Raw genomic sequence first — 23,616 nt, 5'->3', positions numbered from 1 at the left:
ATACATGTTGTGAGTGATTGCAAAGTAAGTAAAGAAGATTTCTTTCGCTGGGATACAAAGGAAATAATAAAATCTCTAGAAGCAGCTTTAAAGGCATCCCTGATAATTTGTGGAGACATGTGCGGAGTTTCATTTTCAAGGAAGAAAGTGTTAATAAAAGAATCAAATTGTTGGGTAAACTTGGGGTCTACGAGGAGAGAATTATTTGATCTCCATCTGCGTGTACCTCGAGTAGGAGGAAGAAGATCTAAATCTAAGGAAACAGGGGCATGATCAGAGATTAGAATAGAGCCAATGTCTGAATGAGTGATGTGTTGCTTGACTGCTTTTGAAGTGAATATGTAATCTAAACAAGATTGGGAAGAGTGCGCAGGAGAAAAGAAAGAGCATTCTTGAAGTGTAGAATTGCCAATGCAAAGCATCCGTTAGAGATCTTTGTTGAATAGTGGATGTGAATTGAGAATGCATAGGAGAAAAAATGAATTTAGATTGAGAATTGCGATCAATAATCGGATCCATAACTAAATTACAATCGCCACCAACCAACAGATAGTCATCATGAAATGACATCAATTTAGATAATATTGCAGGCAAAAAAAGCAATGTCTGGGGCAGTAGGTGCATATAGATTAAATAGAGTCAAATGAATATTATTATTCAATAACAATGAAACAGAGACCCATCTACCCGCATCATCAGAATCTTGAGAGAGAATTTGTACATCAAGACGTTTATGGCATAAAATGACTACACCATTACGATTACCTGTACCCGGGGAGGCAAAAACATGACCAACCCATTGTCATTTAAGTTTGGGGATTTCCTTTCCTAACACATGAATTTCTTGTAATAAAGCTATATCGCATTTTAAATTAGATAAATGAGAGAATACCAGTTGCTATATTCTGCAGTGTAATATTCTTCGATGCTATATTCTGCAATGGAATATTCTGCAATGCTATATTCTTCTATGGAATATTCTTCAATGCTATATTCTGCAATGCTGTATTCTTCTATGGAATCTTCTGCAGTACTATATTCGGCACTGAAATAATCTGTATTGCTATATTCTGCAATGGAATATTCTGCAGTGCTATATTCGGCAATGAAATATTCTGCAATGGAATATTCTGCAGTGTTATCTGCAGTTAGAAAATTCTGCAATGCTTTATTCTGCAACGCTATATTTTGCAATGCTATGTTCTGTACTGCTATATTCTGCAATGGAATATTCTACAATGCTATAATCCGCAATGGAATATTCTACAATGCTGTATTCTTCAATGCTATTTTCTGCAAGGGTGTGTTCTGCAATGGTATATTATGCAATACTATATTCTGCAATAGAATATTATGCAATGATATGTTCTGCAATGCTATATTCTACAATGGAATATACTGCAATGCTATATTCTACAATGGAATATACTGCAATGCTATATTCTGCAATGCTATATTATGCAATGGAATATTCTTCAATGCAATATTATGCAATTCTATGTTCTGTAATGCTATATTCTGCAATCGAATAATATGCAATGCTATGTTTTGCAATGGAATATTCTTCAATGCTATATTCTGCAATGCTATATTCTGCCCGACTATATTCTGCAATGCTATATTATGCAATGTTATATTCTGCAATGCTATATTCTGCAATGGAATATTCTGCAATGATATATTCTGCATTCCTATATTTTGCAATGGGATATTCTTCAATGCTATATTGTGCAATGCTATGCTCTGCAAAGATATATTCTGCAATGGAATAATATGCAATGTTATATTCTGCAATGGTATATTCTGCGATGGAATATTCTTCAATGCTATATTCTGCAATGCTATGTTCTGCAATTATATATTCTACAATGGAATATTATGCAATGCTATATTCTGCAATGGAATATTCTTCAATTCTATATTCTGCAATGCTATTTTCTTCAAAGATACATTCTGCTATGCTATATTGTTTAAAGCTATATACCACCATGCTATATTCTTCAATGCTACTTTCTTGCTATGCTTTATTCTTTAATGCTAAGGACTTGCATGTTAGATGCAGATTTCTGCGGTAAAAGGAGGAGGAATTACTGTATATGACCTATTATTCCAGTTGCAAAACCACACAAAATTCACAATTTCATGGGGTTTACGTGTCAGTGGCCATGTGTGGTGTTTGACTTACTTTAAGGCTGGGCTGGAGTACATTCACACCTATCTGAACACCTTTAGGGAGGACTGTAGTAACTTTAAAAGGGCAGTTTTTGAATAGCATTGGTCTCACTCTTTTGTGGGTGTGTCTTTGTATCAACATGTCTCTCTCCGAATCCCTCCTTAATTGTTGCTTCCCATTTAGTATTAAGTATTCTCCATTTTCTAGCTGAACACTTGTGTGTAGAGAGTTCAACCACCATGGCATAGATCTCCGCACTATTTTACATATTACAAAATGGAATTTGTGAGTAGACCCCACAGTATTTCTCCCAGTTTATTTCAAATAGTAATGAAGTTCTCGTTAGTACTGCAAACCATTTTTGTATGTGCATTCTTACCAATATTTCATGTTGGTGAAAATAAATGCACATTAGCCACTGCTCAGGACCCAGGCCCAAGAACTCAGGACCCATGACATAGGACTCAGGCCCCAGGAACCAGAACTAGGGACCAAGGCCAAAGGACCCAGGGATCCCAGAGCCAGGCATCAGGTCCCAGGCTTAGGCAACAGAGCCCTGGACCCAGAACCCATGCAACAGGACCCTGGACCAAGGCCACTGGATCCAGGACCTGGGACCAAGGCCACGGGACCCAGGTCCCGGGCCCAGGACCTGGGACCCAAGCCGCGCGACCCAGGCCCTGGGACCGGGGACCCAGGCACCAAGTCCCAGGACACAGGACACATGATCCAGGATCCAGGCACCAGGCCGAGGCCCTAGGGCCCATGCACAGGGACCATGGACTCAGTAACCACGCCCCAGGACCTATGACCCAGGCACCAAAACCATGTACCAAGGCCCTGGGACCCAGGCACCAGGAACCAGGTCCAAGGCCAAGGGACCCAGGTCCCAGGACACGGAACCCAAGCCCCGCGAGACAGGCCCTAGGAACCCGGGACCCAGGCACCAGCACACGGGCACCAGGACCAGGACACAGGACCCAGGACCCAGAACCCATGCACCAGGACCCAGGCACCAAGATCCAGGACCAAGGCAACAGGGCCCAAGTCCAAGGACCAAGGACCCAGGCCCGAGGCAACAGGTCTCAGGACCAAGGCCCAAGGACTAAGGACCCAGGACACAGGCACCAGGACCCAGGTTCCAGACCCAAGACCCGGGCCCCAGGACCCAAGCCCCTCGACCCAGGCATCAGGATTCAGGACCGAGGCAGTCTGCCACTTGGCAGGCCTGGGAGGGAGACCAGGATGGGGGACCTCAGTTCTGGGCCATCTGGTCGCTGACTGAGAACCACCAGACCACAAGGGGGTCCAGTGTACCCTGTCCCTAGTAATATGGAGGAAGGCTACCCCCTTTTCTTGTAATCCATGCACACTGAGTGACCGAGGGGACCAAAAGCACAAATTCACCTGACCTCTTGGAGCCCTAGCTGGGTTGAAGGAAGCAAAAGAGCCCTAATTGGGACTTTCAAGGCAGCCCGGCAATCTGATCACCCCAGTGGAAAGCATGATGTGCGACCAAATGGCCAGGTTCAGGGGACCCTGCAGCCATGGTGCTTGGAGCCCCAGCTGGGCCTCAGGCACGGGGCTGCGAGGGGGACCCTACGGGAGCCCTGAACTGGGACCCGTGTGCACTTTATCACACAGGCAAAGTGTGGGAGGCCTGATGGAACCCCAACCTGGGCCCTTGGCAGGGCAGCAGGGCTGCTGGCCAGAGGACGGAGGTTGGGGATGGACGGCCCGCCCTAGGGCCTGACGGGGCCATTGGGCACCGTCAGAGCTTCTGGACCTGGCCACACAAGTGAAGCCACACTGGGCCCTGAAATTTGATAATAACACTTGTTCTACCATTTTTGTTCCCCTAGATTTTGGAACCTAGCTCAGCCAGTACCCAGGGCTATCCAGGCTGGGCTGATTTGTGTGACTCTTACCACATTTTATTACCCAGAATCCCTTGCAAACCTCAAACTTTGACTATAAAAACACTATTTCCTCACATTTCTGTGATGGAAAGTTCTGAAATCTGCTGGGAGCCACAAACTTCCTTCCACTCTAATTCCCCGATACAAATGGTCCTCACTTGTGTGGGGTGATCTAATGCCCGCAACAGGAGAAGGCCTAAAAGGCAACATGGATGCAGGGAATTTTTCCACCGAAAACTGAACCTTTTTTTTGCGAATGAGCCGGTCGCTTCTTTTACTTTTAATGTAATAACGTCAGCGCATCATGGGCGGCAATCGTCATTAGACGAAAAATAAAAAAATGCATTGAGCAGCAGGGGAAGCTATTCCGCTGCTCCAGAGGATGAAAACATTTCTTTTTTAAATGTTCAAATGTTCAAATTTCCTGGACGTGTGCAGAGGACCTAGCGGTTATGTTCTCCGCACACGGCTACCGTGGCAGAGTACGTAACCATTAAGTCCTTGGCACAGAAAGGGCTGGGGCGATATTGCCTAAATGTGGACCACACTTCTGTTTTCACCAGCATCATTTTAAAAAATAATCAATATTTGTACCGGAGATAGGGAGCATAAAAAACACAGCCATCCAGTATTGTGTACCTCAGAGTCAGGGAGGGAATGAAAATGTTAAAGTACTTGTGAGACACAGGCGGTGGTAAGGAGAGGAATATGAGCAAGAGAAGGCACAGTGTAAGAGAGGTTAAGGAAAAGTAAGTAAGGTTTGGAAGAAAAAGTAGGATTTTAAAGATGGGAAGCTAATGTGTGTATGTGTGATTGTGAGAGAAGAATGTCATTGAGTGTTGAGGGAGTATTAGAGTGAGAATGGGAAAGTAAAAGGAGTGAGTGAACAGAAGAGAAAACAACATCTTATAATGGAATGCATGAGATACAATAGTGATATGACTGTCAGGAGAAGTGGGTGTGATTGTGGTGAGTTAGGGGGATGTGAGAAGGAAAGAGAGAGCAGCGCATCAGAGGATGGACAGAAATAGGTGAGCAAAGGAAAAGTGTGAGAACTGTGTGAGAGTACAGTATGTAAGATAGATAAAAGGAGGTGTAAGGTTAGGAAGGGAAAATGTCATATCTCTTTAAGAAGAGGGAGGAGGATGAATGATTAAAATCAAGAGAGTAGCTTTGAGTACAGCGGGTGTTGTGAGACACAGGAGAGAACAGGGGCGATTTCTGGTAAAGAGACACCCACCATCGGGGAACAAGCGACAAATGTGAGACCACTGCTGCAGAAAAGTGCACCCCGAACTGAGATGGAAAAAAATTCTAGCACTGGTCATAGGTGGTGCATCGTGAGACAGAAGTGTAAAGAGAGAAGGAAGTTAGGGGAGTTAGATGAGAGATAGCGGGGGTGAAAGAGTGGACGACTTGAGAAGAGTTGTAGGAATGAGAAAGTATGAATAATACATTTATGGTGGGATAGAAGAGGACGAGAGGGAGGAGTGAATGAAAACTGTGAGGTATTTTGGGGTTAAAGTAAAGTTTGTAATGACACATGAAGGCAAAACAATAAAAAATTGAGAAAAGACTGGGAAGAGAGAAAAATGTAAGTAGTGCGGTGACTAGAAGCAAGGGGAGAGACAGAGAGAGAAAAGGGTGGGAGGGTGACGGTGTGTAAAGGTCGCAATTGGATGTACAGCAACTGAGGGAAATGGATAATATCTACTGGAGAGAGGGGGGAATTAGAGCAAAAGGGGCAACAAAGCATCAGTAAATAGGCCTTTTTATTTTTGCCTTTTTTTTGTTCAAATTGTTGTTCTGGACACACGCCTCTCCCTCATCCCCTTTCAATCCTTGTGCAGAGAAGGTATCTGTATTAGTACAGCAAGGACCTAGCCTTTGAGCCCTAAAGGTCACTGGCAAAAGTGCATGTGAATGGTAGCAGTGGGTTCTTAAGAAAGTGACAACAGCAAGACAGCACAATATGACAACAGTTCCAGCTGGTCTCTGAGTGACAGCAGTAGGACTTTCAGGATCCTGAAATGGAATACCAGCTTAGGGTAAATTTTGTCAGAACTCCATATGTACCCAATCATCAGTGCTTAATTTGAGCCAGTGCTTTCTGGTGCTCAGTACCGGCACCTAATCCTCGGCACCGGTGCTTATAGCACCAGCTAAGGATACACTTAGTAAGAATTCACATGATTTTCCCCGGTCTCACAGGATGTTGAGCCACTCCGAGACTCGAATCAGGCTCCCCAGTCCCGAAATCGGCAGCTCTACCCATTAGGCCAAGTCCTCTCCGGGTTAATAAGTGCTGAAGCTCTAGTCAGGAGGCAATTTGAACCAGCACATTTTTCCTGTTAGCGCTGCCTCCTGAGGAAAGCCCCGGCACTTTTGATTTGACAAATTAACCACTGCCAATCATCCACCTATACATTCGTCTAAGTGAGATAAGCACCCACTCCAGCAGGTCAATCATGCCTGAACTTGACATGCTGTGAGTGATGAAATCTTCCATTAGCCTGTCCTGCTAAATACTGTTTGCCTTCTGTGAGAGAGGGAAGCTTATTTAGAAGCTGCCGTGAAGCAGTTGTCCGGTGAGGAAGCAAAGCTTGCTCTGTTGCTGCCCTCATCAGTCCTCTGGAGAAGGGAAGTTGGCACTGCTTCTGCCCAAGGTGTACCTGTTCTATGAAGAAGGGGCGTTTCCACTGCTATAGACCCTTGTTATGAAAAGACAGAGGATATATTGGATGCACTTACATAACATTGCCTAAGAACCAGGAAGTGTCTCACGGTATTTGATGATATGAGCCACTAATAGTCCTGAGGAAGGTGCCTGACCTTGTAGGGGCAATACTTGAGCACTGAAACATATCGATGGAATAGAGTGACGTGGCCTAAATGTTGTGATAAGGTACATAACTTCACCTAGAACCAGAGAACCCAAACAACCAGTGACTATCAGTACACTTGATGCTGGTAAATGCAAGATGTGAAACCCAATGAAGAAGCAAACCACCAGGTTGGTGAGGGACCATCATGAATGTACGGTGATTCCATAAGATATCTTGCTGTTTTATCCAGGAGTGTTGCACTTTTTGTATGTTGTATCTGTTCGTAGTGAGAGTGCAAGTCCTTTAACTTCAATTACTCCCTCCTTAGTGTGTTAGCCCTCTCTGCTGTGTCTATCCTTTATATGTAAGAATATCATATGATGTTCCTTCTGTTACTGACACCTGTCCTTTACTTATTCTTTGTGTTAGGGAAGCTTGCGCTGCTGCTGCCCATACTGTACCTTTGCTATGCTGTGAAACTCACTATAAACATTTCCACTACATAAAAGGCTAAACGGTTTGCACTGCACATAGCATGTTTTAATGCATGATGTGAATGAGAGACTGAACCCTCACAAAATATGTGAACAGATTTTACTTTTAGGTTAATGTGTGAAACAGGAAGCTTTTGTAGCGGACTGGATGAATTGCAAACTTTTAAAACAGAGCAGACAAGTGGCTCCATATCATATATAACAGTTTCAGCCAATTCAACAGCACTTTGAATGCTGGGAGTAGGAGCCCATAATGACATTATTACAAGCAAAACCAAAAAAAAAAAACACAATGCAACATGCCACTTGAACAGATGCTGCACGTGCTGCTCAGTGAGGGCACTGCTTTTAAGAGTAGAGGTACCTATGCACCCCTACTAGGTCCAATAGTGGGTGGTACTTTGTGATCTTTCAATATTGTTTCACGTACAAAAATGCAATATTTACTCACCGTCCCTTAAATCAAATTATGGGGTTTGATTACAAAAAGTGGCTTTAGAAAGATTGAAAATAACTCTTCATTTTGTCTGGGTTTTTTTCTAGGAAGTAGCATCCATTCATGTATCCTGCTGAAGACAAATATATTCTTTTTAGCATTGCCTCCTTAGAACACAAAAGTGAGACTAGTGACCAGAGGTCCGCCGCATGTAGTGGAAACAGAAAATCACCAGGGTTGGTGTGGTGATGGACAGGGGCTGCTCTCAGGGCTTCTAGTACTAGGCCTGAGAAATCCTGAGCTAACCCCGCCTTCGACAGCTCTAAGGGAGCAGCACACAATTGTTTGTGGAGACCCGGGGCCTTATGTGATTGCTGAATTTAGTAGATAGGGATTTGCATCAAAACACACATGGGTGGTTGCATGGTAACACCCATATACAACTCAAGGTAAGTCCCCTTCAAGCAAAGTAGAGCTTCACACACAAAAGATTTGCGTTGGAGAGTAAATCCCACCAACACCTTTCTGTTACTTTTGTAACTCAAATTTGGAGCAAAGTGTTAGTAAATTTGCACCCATGTTTCCAGGCTGTACGTGTCTGCAGAGCAGCTCCAGATGACGGACCCCTTGGAGAATACTTTTTATATGTTAAAAGCTTTTTTTTAAAAAATTATGGTAATAAACAACAAAAGAAACTTGAGCTTTTTAGGCATCTAACCAAGGGGAAGAGCCACCACTTTTATTATGTAATAACAATCAAAGTCTGTAATAACTTTCTTTAAAAATAAAAAACAATCTTACTATAAAGTAGAGCAGTTTTTTAATAGCTTTGAGTGATACCTGACTTTGGCTGACAAAATCGAGTTTAAAATGATACCCACCTCAAAGTATAACAATATTTTGGGCTTTAGCTTTTGTTATATGAAGTAAAAATGTGTGTTTTCCTTAAATTATGTGAATGCCTTCAGCTTCTGGCCTAGATATGGAGTCAAGACGTTTAATTTGAAGTGAGAGAATGTGGCGAGGTCATAGGGCCTGTTTCACTTTTGGGATCCACACCTTTAATTCACATGATCTACATGATCTTTGACCTGTGACCCCTGACAAATTGTTTGCCACTCACAAATAGCAAGATGGCTTTATTATAATCCTTGGTGACATCACAGTGCCCCCAGTGGACAATTTTGAATGTTCAACATTAAGACACGAGAGCTAATGGGTAAAGTGTCTGTATTTTTTTCTGCTTTAAAGAGCAGACTATTGAATCGTTTTATTTCAAAATATTTACGATGCCCAACATTATGCAATAGGCCATGCACTAGAGGGTTTTCACATATTTTATAGATGTTGCATTAACTCTGCATTTTGCCTGCTACCTTATATAGCATACTGATTGTACTGCAAAGTCCCATTCTGCACATATTGTAATATCTGAGAACCTTTAATCCAGAGCAGTTGTTTTCCTATGAATGAATCTATAGTTAGCTCTGCTAAATGATCACCACAGAGCAGCACACACGTGCATGGATAACTTATCAGCCAGTGTTATGTATGTTGGCCTCTCTGCACACTTAAATTAGTGAAGTCCAACAAAGGCCAATCAATCAAAAACTCCTACAGAATTTACCACATATTTGAAAATAATGGAAAGGATGGAAAAAGCAGCTCTGCTTTTTTTAAAATCTTTTTTCATTTTTTGTGATTTCATACAATGATTTTCATTTGCAATTCCAACCTGTGTTTTGCATACACTTAGTTATGCATGACGTCCCTATTGGTATCCAAGTCCTAGATTGATTGTTGTTTTCTGTGTATCAAATGAGGTAAAAGAAAGAGCAGGAAAGCTTCATACTGCCCCTCTGCAAAGCAAGACTTAGGTTTTCTTTTACAAAGCCATTCATTCGTAATGGCTAGATCCTCCCATACAAGTTTGTGCCACAGAAGTGGTGGACTATTGCAGCCGCGGTTGGTAGTGGGAGTAGCTGCCGGGCGGTGACGTGGGGAGGGGCAGGGACAGGGTGGGGGGTAGTAAACTATGGATTACGGAGGTTTTCAGGTAAGTACACATATAAATAAATAAAACGAATTTCGTTGCGTGCACTGCATCGCATTTGGGGATGCAGTGCGCGCAACGAAATTCGTTTTATTTATTTATATGTGTACTTACCTGAAAACCTCCGTAATCCATAGTTTACTACCCCCCACCCTGCCCCTCCCCACGTAACCGCCCGGCAGCTACTCCCACTACCAACCGCGGCTGGACTATTGCTGTCCACTGAAGATTTGAAATAAAAGATTTCCATTGAGTGCAGCCGACCTGTCCAGGGTAGAATTATATTGTCTACTTCATTAATACGAGGTAAACTTTGCTATTTGGTTCCTCATTGAATACAAGTTTTTTTATCTTTAAAACAGCAGCAGAAAAGGTGTGTCTGGATTCTGTGTTTCCTAGCATACGTTTTCCTATTTGTTATGTGAGGAATTCACCGGTGTAAACAAAATTCTAAAGACATGGAGAATGAGGCTAGTTAACTCACCATATTAGATCAGTATAAAATTACTGGTGGAGCTCCAGGTACAGCCAAATCCTTGAGACTGGCTTGAGTACATCCTCTACCCCATATGCTCGGTTCCTGATGGTGTTTCCTGGTGGTGTTATGCAGCACTATACTATCACACTAGTATTTTTGTTTAGTAGCTCAGCCTTCCTATTTGTATTTTTTCCTGGATGTGTTTTTTAGCTTGATTCTTTAGGAGATTATTGTATATATAAAAATAGTTATTCCATAGCTATATACAGGTATTTATAAAGTGCAAAGGTCAATGACTGTTGTAAATTGTGTTTCCTGAGGAAACGTTGACTCAGCTGATCCTCTGAAAATGTTCCAAGTTCAGATGCAAATCATCCCATTCTTCACTCCCATAATTCCTTGTTCCTCTTGGGAGAGAAGCTTGAAGTGAGCAGAGCTGAGTTCATCCTGTTTTTTGGTAACAGTTTCTTTAAATCCATATCCAGAGGTCAGTCCTGCCACACTTGTTTCCAAGTTCACAATCAAACCATCCTTACAAGGTGTTGTCCACGGAACAGTCTTCTGGAATCTTCTCCTCTGAACAGCTTCTTTGCGAGAGGCTATCCCCATGCTCCAACTCACTGAAGCGCTCGGCCACGCACTGCGCGGTCAGTCGGGCCTCAGGGTCGTGATCCCAGCACTCGGTGATCGTCTCACACACCAGCTGGATACCCTACAGAAATGGGGGAAAATAGATTAGTCATTATTACTTATTTTAAGTGATTAACAGCACGTATAGCTCTATTCTATTGTAAGATTTGAAGGACACATGAAGAAGAAGGCTTTCCACACTTGCTGAAGTTGATGAGGATGGCGTAGACTCTGACATGTAACAAGAGGTAGTTTCTTAGTTGGGGGCTACAAACTCACTTGTCAGATGGCCCAAATGACGTGCTTAAGTACAGGTGTGTTGTGTCTCAAGGGTTGTTCAATCATGGGACCTATCAAGTGTATGAGGTGACTTTTAAAACTGGTGTAGCCCAGGCAGTGTTCATCTGTTCCACCCATCTTAAATAGACTACAATTTGCCAAATTTCCCTAACATTCCACAAAAAAAGTGCTCAAAAGGTCGATTACCAGTTTTCAAATATTTGCAGAATTCACAGTAATTTTGCAAACGTATAGTCCACGGCTTCTTAAATCTACCATCTTCTGTCCCCTTTTAACCCTCTAAGACGGTGTTGTATGTTATCTATCAAAGGGTTTTGGTCGCTGCTTTTTGTTTAACTCATTGCCGCTGCAAGTTGGCAATTAATATGTTGGGGCAAGATGTCAACCAGTGGTCAATATGGATAAGCGGAAGGCTTGAGTGAAATGTCCGGATTCGGTATCAGACAGTCCGAAATAAAATCCTGAATGATGGGTTCTCTAGGCAGAGTCTTTAAAGGCAGGCCTTCTGCCCCCTCCTCTCTCCAGCTTTCCCTCACCAGTATGTCTGCGAAAATGTTAACCCACAAAGTTTACACACTTCCCACAGGTTGCAAGGATCTGCCGACTGTGCAAAACGTTGCCTATACAAGAAAAGATTCTAACATTTTTGTGGTAAGTATATTCCAGGACTTTCTTTGAGATAGAATTGGCATTTTTCCACAAAACCTCTTTCAGGTGGATTGTTTTCAGAATTATTTTAACTTTAGAACTACAATGAGGTTTTTTAAAGAAAAAAGGGAAATACTTTGCAACTTTGCACACAACAAACCTGTTAGTTTTCTCTGGTTTTTCACTATTTCCTTTGTATACATCTCCTCTTTCCCATTTTTTCCTTTCCTCTCTTTTCCACTCTTATTTACTTCACTGCTCTGCCATTGCCATTCGTTCTGCAGTTTCATCCTTCTCGGATCCCAGAACCGAGCAAGAAGCATTGGAAATCTTTTACACCATTGATTTCATTGGCAAGAACGGTTTGATGCTGTTTTCTTGTTTCAATTTGCTTAAAATTTGTTGAGATAATTTTTCAGCACAACCCTGAAGAGGATTAGTAACTGAGATATCATCTATGGATCCTAGCAATGATGCCACAATATTTTCCTGAATAGGGATTATCAAGTTCTAAGAACACTAACAATGCTTGCACTAACAATAACAACTCTAATAATATTAATATAAACAGTATTGACCCCAACTGCACTAACACTAACCCTAGGTACACTAAAACTAACAACCTTAACAACATTACCACTTATAACATTAACTTTACTAATACAAAAGTAACAACATTATCACTGAAAATACTAACAGTAACAAAACCAATAATCCAAACATAAAAACTAACAGCACTAATATCAACACTTCCAATGATAAAACTAAACACTAATACTAGGAATGCTAACCCTAACAACATTAACACTCACTAAACAAACACAACTGCTAACAACAATAAAATCAGCACTAACACAACTAATAAACATGCACACTAACAGCAATACTTTCAGGAATAATACTATCTATAACACTAAGAACACTAATACTAACAATGCCAACCTTAAAAACACTAACATTAACAATGTGTGCCCTAACACTAAAACACAAACACTATTAATATAAACAGCACTAATACCAACCCTAAATAGACTAAAACTAACAACTCTAATACCATTAATACTAACATCATTAATACTACTAACACAAAACTAACAACAGTAAAACTGACACCACTAACAAAACCAACAACACAATCATGAACACTAACAGCCCTAATATCAATACTAACAATGATAAAACTAAAGGCTAATACTAAGAATGCTAAACCTAACAACGCTAACGCTCAGTAAACTGCTACCTACACTAATATTAACACTAACACAACTAACAAACACAAACAATGACCGCACTGATAAAAACAATAACACTAACGATGATAACAATAAAACTAACAGTATCAACGACTACAAACAATAACAACATTTACAGCTCTAATAAAACTAATACGACTAACAATGATGAGAACAACAACACAAGTATAACCACACTGACAACAACTACCCTAAAACGAACAAAGCAAACACCAATAGTAACAACACCAAGTCTAACAACCTGCCAATACTAACTCCGACATTTAACACCAACACAGTGGCACTAAGACCACTAACACTAATAATAACAGTAAAACCAACTCAACACTAACATCATATTGCTTTCATGTTTCAGACTGACTAGCCTAGGGGGAAGTCAAGTGAGATCCTGACTGATTGGTGCTTATGATAGGAAAGTAGGGTAGTTACGGAAAAGTCAAATGTCAAATTTGTCAAGTGACTGATTCCACTCCACCGCTAAAGGCCTTTCAGAGTAACTTGTTGGGAAGACGATTTGCCATATATACATGCAATCCCATCTTTGAAAATTTAAGAAATATGTACTCAGTGTGTTATAATCTCTCAAAAGGAACAGAGTTCTTTTTATAGGATCACAAAAGTGTACAAAAGCGAGACTAGGGCAAGTCTGATCAGGCCATGGCAGACTAATTAGGCAGTGTGTGTAGCAGCTGCGGAAGCCAAACATCCTGAGAGCAGCAGAGGATTAAAAGATCCTGTCTTTTCTTCTGAAAAAGGCGTTCGACAGAGCAGAGAGCACTGAGGGCCCAGACAGTCGTGTACCTGCTGCCAAAGCCTTGCTTGGCTCAGAGCAGCCATGCGTGCTGCCAACTTTGTGACCTAGACAAGTGCAGGCAGCAGACGCTACACATCATGTTCCTATTACTACAACATGGCTCTTGTTTACTTTGAGTCTTCGACAGCAGAGCGTCCCGAAAGCTCCCACTGTGGGGCTGAGCAACAGCACCTAGAAGGGCAGACCATGTACCTGCTATGCTCTGCTGTAATGCTGTTCCTATATTTGTAGCACAGGCTGCCATCACTATGGCCTCGTAGAGTTGTTGTATGCACAGAGTTGACCCACCTATATGAGGGTGAGGCTTCATGACAATTCAGTTCAGAACTTTTGAAACATATTTTTTTTAAATTCCGGCCTCTGTTGCTGCTGTATTACTGGGCTGATAAATACCAAATCTGCAAAGCCTAGATTCCTCTTCCTACATCTTTTTACCTCTCGTTCTCTCTCTATATCTCTCTTGCAGTGGGTTAAATGATGAAAAATATGGGCAGAACCCCAAAAAGGCGAGCCAGTGCCCACCAACTGCAACCACGGACACAAATTAAGTACAGCAGACTGCAATATGAATCACTCTGTATGTATGGCTTTCATGCATTATGTTTTCGTTCAAACATAGGTCTGTTTATTGCGAGGATTGGCACTGGACGAATGTGCAAAACGGTTATCCGTGCTCTCGCCGAGTGGCAATGTTGTATCCTCTGAGCTGAATGGGTAAGTCACTGGTATTGGAGCGATGACATTGAAGGGTTTAACTGACTTCTGCACGGCTTAGATATTGTATGTGGTCTATGACCAATCAACAACAGAGTTACTTGGAGGCTAGTGACATTGGTATATCTATGTTGAGGAGTTAATGGCTGCATGGTGGATGTTCTTCTGTTAATTGTAGCACGTTTGGCATCCCTACCATCTCATAATTATGTGACATCTAGGTTGACTTTTGTGAATAATAAGGATATAAAAGGCATGGAGGTTACCAATGCTGCATATTTTTGTTTTGTTCGGTGCGTGCACTTGTTCTGTCAAATGTGCTTGTTTGCATATTTATCTATGGTGTACCATGGTGGAACATGTTGTTAGGGCATTTGTTTTCAAGTGTTACTGCCATTAACTTTGACAATTAACAGGAGTTAATTGCCAGTGAGACCTACAATAACATACAGAGAAAGGAAACAGCAATAAACAAAAGGTGGTGCTTGGTAGCATGTGCAGAATAAAACTATTAGCACCCATTTCCAAGCTCTTCCCCTCACACAAACATGAAAAGTTCCTGCCTACTTGATGCTCTTGAGTGAATGCAGTATGCAGGTAAACAATAATAATTATTGACCAACTTTTAAAATTTCTGATTGCTTATCCAATCTCACCGATGTCCTTTGTCGACGCACTACAATGTAGACAGGTAGTCCTGTGACCACATACAGACGCATTGCACTTATTAACTTCAACAAACTTCAATAAGATCCCATGCTAACTAGGATGAGGATGTATTGTTCCGGATATGACAAAAAGAGCATTCTGGACGCATGTTCCTAACCACAACTTTAAGCACTGAATCTGAAATATAAACTTTTTTTTTTAAATAGTTGTTTTATTTTTCTTGGTAGGTTTACGGATTTCTTTATGACAATGAACGATCAGCGGCAACTCTGCCTGCACTACATTCTCAGAGCTGTCCGCAAACGTGTGATATAGGAATAGAATTGTGTTTCAAAGTGAATAAGGTTGTGCCTCAAGTTATAAATACCGAAAAGAGCCTCCACAAAAGGGAGTACGTATGCCAACTACGAGGTGAAGCATGCGCGTCATCAACAAATGGAACATGGGTCTCACCAATAGGAGGTGAAACGTCACAGGGAGGAGCCCTTATGTTCCACGCATGCTGGAGCACTTGTCTCATCCAGTAGGTGGAGCACTAATCTCATCCACAAGGTGGGTGACAAGTGTGATCCAATAGGTGGCCCACTATTGTCATCCAGTAAGTGGGGCACTAATGTCATCCACAAGGTGGAGCACTCGGGTCATCCACAAGGTGGAGCACTATTGCCAGCCACAGGTGGATAACTCGTGTCATTCACTAGGTGGGGCACTAATGTCGTCCACCAGGTTGAGCACAATTGTCATCCACCAGGTGGAGAACTAATGTTGTCCATCAGGTGGAGCACTATTGTCATCCACCAGGTGGAGAACTATTGTCATCCAGCAGGTGGAGCACTAATGCCATCCACCAGATGGAGCACTATTTTCATTCACCGGGTGGAGCACTAAAGTCATCCACCAGGTGGAGCACTAGTGTCATCCACCAGGTGGAGCACTATTGTCATCCATCAGGTGAGGCACTAATGTAATCCAGCAGGTGAAGCACTAATGTCGTCCATCAGGTGGAGCACTATTGTCATCCACCAGGTGGAGAACTATTGACATCCACCAGGTGGAGAACTATTGTCATCCAGCAGGTGGAGCACTCATGTCATCCACCAGGTGGAGCACTATTGTCATCCACAAGGTGGAGCACTTGTGTAATCCAGATGGCGGGGTAGTCGTGTGTGAGCCACAAGGTGGATCACTCATGTAATCCAGATGGCGGAGTGCGGAGTACTCGTGTGTGAGCAACAAGGTGGAGCACTTGTGTGATCCAGATGGCGGAGTACTCGTGTGTGAGCCACAAGGTGGAGCCACAAGGTGGAGCACTCGTGTGATCCAGATGGCGGAGTACTTGTGTGTGAGCCACAAGGTGGAGCACTTGTGTAATCCAGATGGCGGCGTACTCGTGTAAGCTACAAGTTGGAGCACTCGTGTGATACAGATGGCGGAGTGCGGAGTACTCGTGTGTGAGCCACAAGGTGGAGCACTCGTGTGATCCAGATGGCGGAGTACTCGTGTTTGAGCCACAAGGTGGAGCACTCCTGTGATCCAGATGGCAGAGTACTCGTGTGTTAGCCACAAGGTGGAGCACTCGTGTAATCCAGATTGCGGACTACTCGTGTGTGAGCCACAAGGTGGAGCACTCGTGTAATTCAGATGGCGGAGTACTCGTGTGTGAGCCACAAGGTGGAGCATTCGTGTCATGTGAGGAGCACTCATACATGCAGTGGTATGAAAAATGACAGAACCCTGAATACAAAAATGAAGGAAGAAGTTTGGCCCATTTTGAACACGAAAAAAGCCCATGTCTAATTCCAGGGTCCCATTATTTCAAATGACCAGAATGTCCATGCATTATTAGCTATTTTTGTGGGGAAACTGTGCTGCAAAATACACTATAAATCAATTTTTTAGAAATATCTCTAGCAGGTAGAACTCCTCACATGCCTGCAGTCACTTCCTATTGGTATAGGAGCGTCCCATCTGAAATACCTCAAACACCTCTGTCAATAAACTGCACCTCCTGGGCCTAGGTCATCAAATGTATTCTCACGAGGGAATAGGCCCCATTATGGCTGGCATCAGTCAGAAGCTGGGCTGCTCAGTTTGCATGCTATGGGCAATTTTTACAAGATATTTACACGCCATTGGTGTGAAAGTTTATTAGCAAAAATATTGTGTAGTCTCCGTCGACATCAAATCCTATGTGAATTCTCTGACACTTCACTGCCCAAATATTAATAGGGTGGAAGGAAGCGTGTAGGATTGCATTATCAATGGACTAGTAGGGAGAAGGGCTAGGACAGAGGTGCTCCCTGCCACCTATGACAATGGTAGTCAGGTACGCTTTTATCCCTAGTCTGGTCTTAACTCATTGAGCAACGATGGAACGGAGCAGGACCAAAGGACGCATAAGAAGGTAGGCTACGAGGGTGAGAGGGAGCGGAAAAGCATAAACCGCCTCCCCACCACCTGCTCCCTTCACAGCCCATGGAAACCTGGGGACACCAGCCTTCCTTCCAGCCTGATGATATCGCCTTGGACAGTGAGGAACGGGGCAGTTGGGAAAGACTGCCAATACACGTAGCAGTAAGGCGTGGGGTTGGATATGACAAATGTTCCTCTTGTTCATTGTCTGCCTTCGCCCTCCTTCCAGATGACTGGATTGGATGTAGGTGGGACGAGACTGGGACCAGACCAGGGATGTCCCATAGAGGAGCAAAGGGGCATTATGACCCAGGACCGGCCCTTTCAAGGGCCTGAGGTCCATAATAATAAGGCAGCTTACCTGGGCATAGCACTAGATGGTGCCAGATGCCATCTGCTCGTCCAGAGGGTCCCCACATTGCTTTGGCCCCAGGCCTAGTTATAACTTCTGAAAAGCCTGGACCAGACCAGCAAAGCTCTTAGCCTGTTCCTGTGCCATATCTCCTTCTGGTAACCGGTACTCACTCTCAATCCCAGTGCACACTTCATTTTACTAATATGTTAAATAAACATGAAAAATGGTTCTAGTTACTAGGAAACACTCTCTGCGCACTACACGTGAACGTCACAGACAGGAAGGTCTCACCTGGTGACTGAGCCAGGTGTTGGGAATCTCGGGCCGCCCCCGGTCCCTCAGCACGTTGTCCTTCATGCTCTCCACACAAGGATGCTCCCGCACTTTGGATCCAAACGGAGGCTCGTAGTCTTTCACTTCTGCCAGAGAGTAAAGAAACACGGAGCAGTAAATACATGAGGTTCACACGTATAAAGCAGGACACAGGACATAGAAAATGAACACACATTCACATCTGCTTGAGAGACATCTTTTTCAGCTGTAGTCCTGTTCCTTCTGGAAGTTTGTCACATTTTATTAGAGTGACACTAATCTACCACCTGCAACAGCCTATCAAACCCGAAAGCACAATACTCCTGTCCACAGCGACGAACCTTGGTTCCGTTCAAGATGGTGTCCGATGTAAACCAGACATACGGGTACTCTACGGGACAAAGATGAACTGAGAGCTCAAGTCCTTGTTGAGGTTTATTGCCCATGGTCAACAGAATGGGAAAAATAAATAAATATGTGTAAATGAGTGGTGGCTCCTCCACAATGGCGGAGAAGCATCGCCCCACTGCCTGGCTGAGAGACAGTAAATGAAAAATAAAATAATGTCATCATTTTATTTTTCATTTTCTGGCTCTGAGCCAGCTTGCGAAGGAAGGGTGGGCATTGGGAAGAGGAGTGCGATGTTCACTCCACTCCCTAAGTGTGCATCTCCACTCCCTACGTGTGCATATGTGTTTTGGCTGGCCGTCTCCGGCTGACCAAAACACACATGCACACTAAGCTTTTCTCCAGCCCAGCTGCATTGAGCAGCAGGGCTGAAGAAACCCCACAGACTCCCTGGTCTGAGCAGGGCATCTTTCCTGCCCGCTCAGACCAATCCCCACACTGCTCTCATGCGGAAGCAGTGCAGGGATTGCAGGGAGTCCGTGACATGTCCCCAGTGCTTACTCGAACCAGGAGGGACTATGTCGAGTGCGACACGGGAGGCAGCTCTAGGTACATTTTTATTTTAAATTTGTTTTTTATTATAACCCCGTGCACTCCCCCTCCCGTGCTCCCCCGTAACCCCTCCACCCGCCCTCCGCCCCACCACCTCTTTATTGTGGCGGCCGCGACTGGTGTAAATGATGTACATGTAAACTTGCATCTTCATGCTTGCACACATATGCATCATGACGCTAGGAAGCTCCAGCGTGTTGACGTATGCACGCACATGTGCCTCCACTTAGCTGACATTTTGATGATTGTCAACCGCATGATGGTGTGTGGATAAATCATGTGGTAGAATTTTTTTTTTTTTAAATGTACAGCTCCAGGGTGGCGGATGCCCATTTTGAAGGGATGAATTAAACAAAAAGGCGCGCAAGAGCATATCTAGTAAAAAAAAACAAGCAACCCTGTAGCAAATTGCAGCAGTCTGGCTGTACTCACAAGGGAAAAAAAAGAAAACAACTAAAAGGGAGACATAGGTCCAGGGAACAGCAGAGGACTGAGAGGATGAGAACAGCAAGTCAAAGCTTCTGAGAAACCGCAGGTAGGGGGAAGAGCAAGGCCAAGGGGTGAGCTGAGGGTTATTAAAAAAACATGACAAAGAACTGGACATGTGGGGGGTGTAGTGGGTGAGCTGAGGTTGCCAGGGCAACACAAACAGTGTGCGGGGATGGGCATCCCAAAGGGGAACCACCACACAGAGGAGTTGGATAGAGAGTAAACACATGCACTCCAGAGGAGAAAGAAAGCAAAAGAAAAAGTAGTTCTACTAAGGAAAGCAGTGGAAGGATACAAGTCATCCAATCAAAAGGATGGTAAAGAGTTTATGCTTCAGGGATGGGTCAACCACAAGAAGAGAAAGGAAAGCCATTTAACAGGAAGCAAGCAAATAAGTTTGATAGAAAGCCACCCAATTATAAGAAATGGACTGACCCAAAGTCCACTGTTAGTATTGGTACAACTCTGTACGGGACACATAAAAAGTAGATCACCCTCCGCTTGATTTCACTTATTGTGTGTTTTTTACAGTGCAGAGAGAACAAAATTTATTGATGCTCGTTCCTCTGCTGAAATGGCCTTAGAAGAAGGCGAGGAAAAAGAAATAAAGTGCAGAGTTGATGGAGGGGATTGATTCTTATATGTGACATGTTTATTGGTTTAGGGTTTGTGAGACAAACATTTTCAGTCATTTTCGGATTTGTTAACATACCCTTATTACTGTTTCTAGACAATGATGTTGATTTAAGACAGACTCGTATTTCCCTTTCCTTCCTCCACCCCTGCCTTTCTTCAAAGAGCTAAAAGAATGACAGCTCAGAAAGGCTAGGCTTTCCAGTATATATAATGTTTAGGTGTTGTTTGATAGTCAACATTCGTAACAAGTGTAGCCTCATATCCCTGCCGACAGAGGCAGCGTCATCTCACATCCTTTCACCCTGGATGTAATACCTCAGGAAATGACTTCACCGATCTTTTGATCCAGGGGCAGTACACTGTACAGCATGTTGTAAACAATGTTGATTAAATACTTGAGGACAACATATGTTTATGAACAGTAACTAACATCAGGATCAAAAAGACAACTAATTAAACTAGCAGATTCTTGAACAATCCGCGGTCATGTTTGTTATATTACAGGAAACGCAACACTGTCTGAGCAGTATAAGGCTACCTGCATACTACATATCTAACTTCCTTCTTGACACACCTTTGAGTCACTTTTTCACTTGTTCTAATCTGCTGCACTTCAAGAGCTCTGAAGTTGACATCAAAATCACACTCCTTTATCGACAAACTTGCTAAGAAATTAAAACAACTATTTATATAGGAGGTATTGCTATAGCGTGAACCTAGACAAAAGGAAGCGGAGTGCTGAACAGGGTCAAAGGCAAGGATACCATAAACTAGTCATAGGAGAATTGGTTGGATTCCGGAGCAGTAGAAGTGGTTGGGTTCCAGAGCAGTAGAAGTGGTTGGGTTCCAGAGCAGTAGAAGTGGGTGGGTTCCAGAGCAGTAGAAGTGGTTGGGTTCCAGAGCAGTAGAAGTGGTTGGGTTCCAGAGCAGTAGAAGTGGTTGGGTTCCAGAGCAGTAGAAGTGGTTGGGTTCCAGAGCAGTAGAAGTGGTTGGGTTCCAGAGCAGTAGAAGTGGTTGGGTTCCAGAGCAGTAGAAGTGGTTGGGTTCCAGAGCAGTAGAAGTGGGTGGGTTCCAGAGCAGTAGAAGTGGTTGGGTTCCAGAGCAGTAGAAGTGGTTGGGTTCCAGAGCAGTAGAAGTGGGTGGGTTCCAGAGCAGTAGAAGTGGTTGGGTTCCAGAGCAGTGAACAGTTTTTGCTTTGAGATGTAGTGTTCTTTAAAGAGGTGCATCTTCAACTCCTTCCTACATTGGAGTAGGGTTGCAGTGGTCCTCATGCATGTAGAGATGGAGTAAAAAAGCCTGGGAATAGCTTCCCAGTGAGCTACTTTACAAAGCCATGAAAACATAACACAAAATCACAGGTGAGGTCCATAGCACCCCTGAGCTAGACCAAGTCTTAAAAATCTTCCACTTGTTACCGTGCAGTCCAACATGGAGACAGCAGTGTGTCTGTGTACACAACCTGTTGTTTCTGCTATATTTTTTCATCCATTCTCCTGAACAAATTTCTGAACAACTCGTGTTCCATGTATGTGGTGCAAGGACTGTATATTCTGTGGCTATTTATCTAATCTGCCATCAATGTGTTTCACATATAACAGTTGGTGAGTGTATGAATTTGGATTATCGGGATGGGGGGCAACTGAGCACTTCATGGAATAATCACTACCCTTGCAAGGATGAGCCCTCCGAGTCACTAAATTGACCTGAGCTCAACTTAAACCCTCTGGTAGCTACGGCATAGAGAAGACAGGCTAAACTTGGGGCGATGTCTAAAGTATTTATACAGTACCAAAAGAGTAATGGTCATAATGCATAGCAATAAAAATCCCAAACTATATTACACAAGTACAAATTAATAAACAAAATGACACAAAAATGGAAACAAGCTAGTAAGGATACTAGAGAAATCGATTTTCAAAGTTTTAATTAGAAATGGAGTAAAAAATCACAAAGCTCTAGTGATAATTAATGGTCATGGTATATTGAGACCTAGGCACAATTTGAGGCCGACCATGATGGAGTGTGGGTCGGATACACCAACCAGGTTCGCCCTGGTCAAATATTTTATCATCTGACTCAGTTGGTAAGTCCCAACCAACCAAAGTACACTTCTAAGGCCCTCAAGACTTCAGGTGAGGGGCTTAAAGGCTCCCAGGGTATCAGGCAGAGGCATAGGCAAACAGCAGGTTCAATGCATGTCCAGTTGCCACTGGTCATCTGGGTAATTCTAGGAAAAGGCCTCTTGCAGGATGTTGTATCCATATATCCACACAAGAGGTCAGCCAACTGACCCTTGGAGTCTACTTCCTTATCCTGGGTACAAGAGGAAGGAAGCTCAGTCCTTCGGGGATCCTCTAAGGTTACAGACAGCAGGCCCAGTTCTCTTCTGATCTTCTGCAGGTCCAGAAAGTCTTCTGAAGAAAGAGCCTGGGTATGCCACATTTATGCCTGCCATTAGCTTGTTGGTGGGGGTGACTTCTGGCTCCTCCCTAACCAGTGGTGAAAGCTAGCAGGCCCCAACCTACTGATTTTTTGCAGTATTTCCTATTTCCCTTACAGTAATCAAGCCCAAAACACACTCTGTCAGGAAAAATTCAAACTGGCGGAGGTCTTCTGCCACACTAAACTTGGGCTCTGAGGCTGTTGGTGCGAGTGGGACGTTTATTATGGTAATCCTAGTATCTCCCCCATCTGTACTAAAATCCAGATTGAAGAGGGTACTGTACCAGCAAGAAAACCCAGAGACAGAAGTCTGGTAGGACAAATGCAAGGTCTTTCAGCAACCAGACAGGAGTTTAATAAGAATTGTTTTGGCATCCTGTTCTCTCCCTTTTGAGTGCACCCAAGTGATACATGTGGCTCAACAGACCCAACAGCATGAATTGATTCGACACTGTGCTGTCAAAAGGAGCTCCACAGCCCCCACACTACATATTTTGTTGAATTCAGAGGAGTTGTCTCCCCACATTCAGGTCAGCCTACTGTCAACCTACACCTCTATCACAGCAAATCAAGTCTAATCACTGACAGGACTACTGTTGGAGAG

The 23,616-nt window shown here is 43.3% G+C and overlaps 1 protein-coding gene across 2 annotated transcripts in view; it reads right to left on the bottom strand.

Moving 5' to 3' along the window:
- Positions 1 to 8,547: 8,547 nt before the first annotated feature.
- The window catches only part of TGFBR2 (transforming growth factor beta receptor 2), a 171,968-nt gene continuing 156,899 nt past the window's right edge, over positions 8,548 to 23,616 (bottom strand). Inside the window, exons 12-14 of one of the 2 annotated variants that reach the window (XM_085630568.1) lie at positions 18,465 to 18,592; positions 10,161 to 11,090; positions 8,548 to 9,829 (exon numbers count right to left, since the gene is read on the bottom strand). In XM_085630568.1, coding sequence (XP_085486694.1) covers positions 10,911 to 11,090; positions 18,465 to 18,592 — 308 coding nt within the window. In that variant the 3' untranslated portion in view covers positions 8,548 to 9,829; positions 10,161 to 10,910. Of the gene's footprint in view, positions 9,830 to 10,095; positions 11,091 to 18,464; positions 18,593 to 23,616 lie in introns of both variants that reach the window. The other variant, XM_085630567.1, reaches the window with a different exon arrangement.

This window comes from Triturus cristatus, chromosome 10, assembly GCF_964204655.1.
Source record: "Triturus cristatus chromosome 10, aTriCri1.1, whole genome shotgun sequence".
Taxonomy (NCBI): Eukaryota; Metazoa; Chordata; class Amphibia; order Caudata; family Salamandridae; genus Triturus; species Triturus cristatus.
This window is presented reverse-complemented; position numbering and strand designations above follow the sequence as displayed.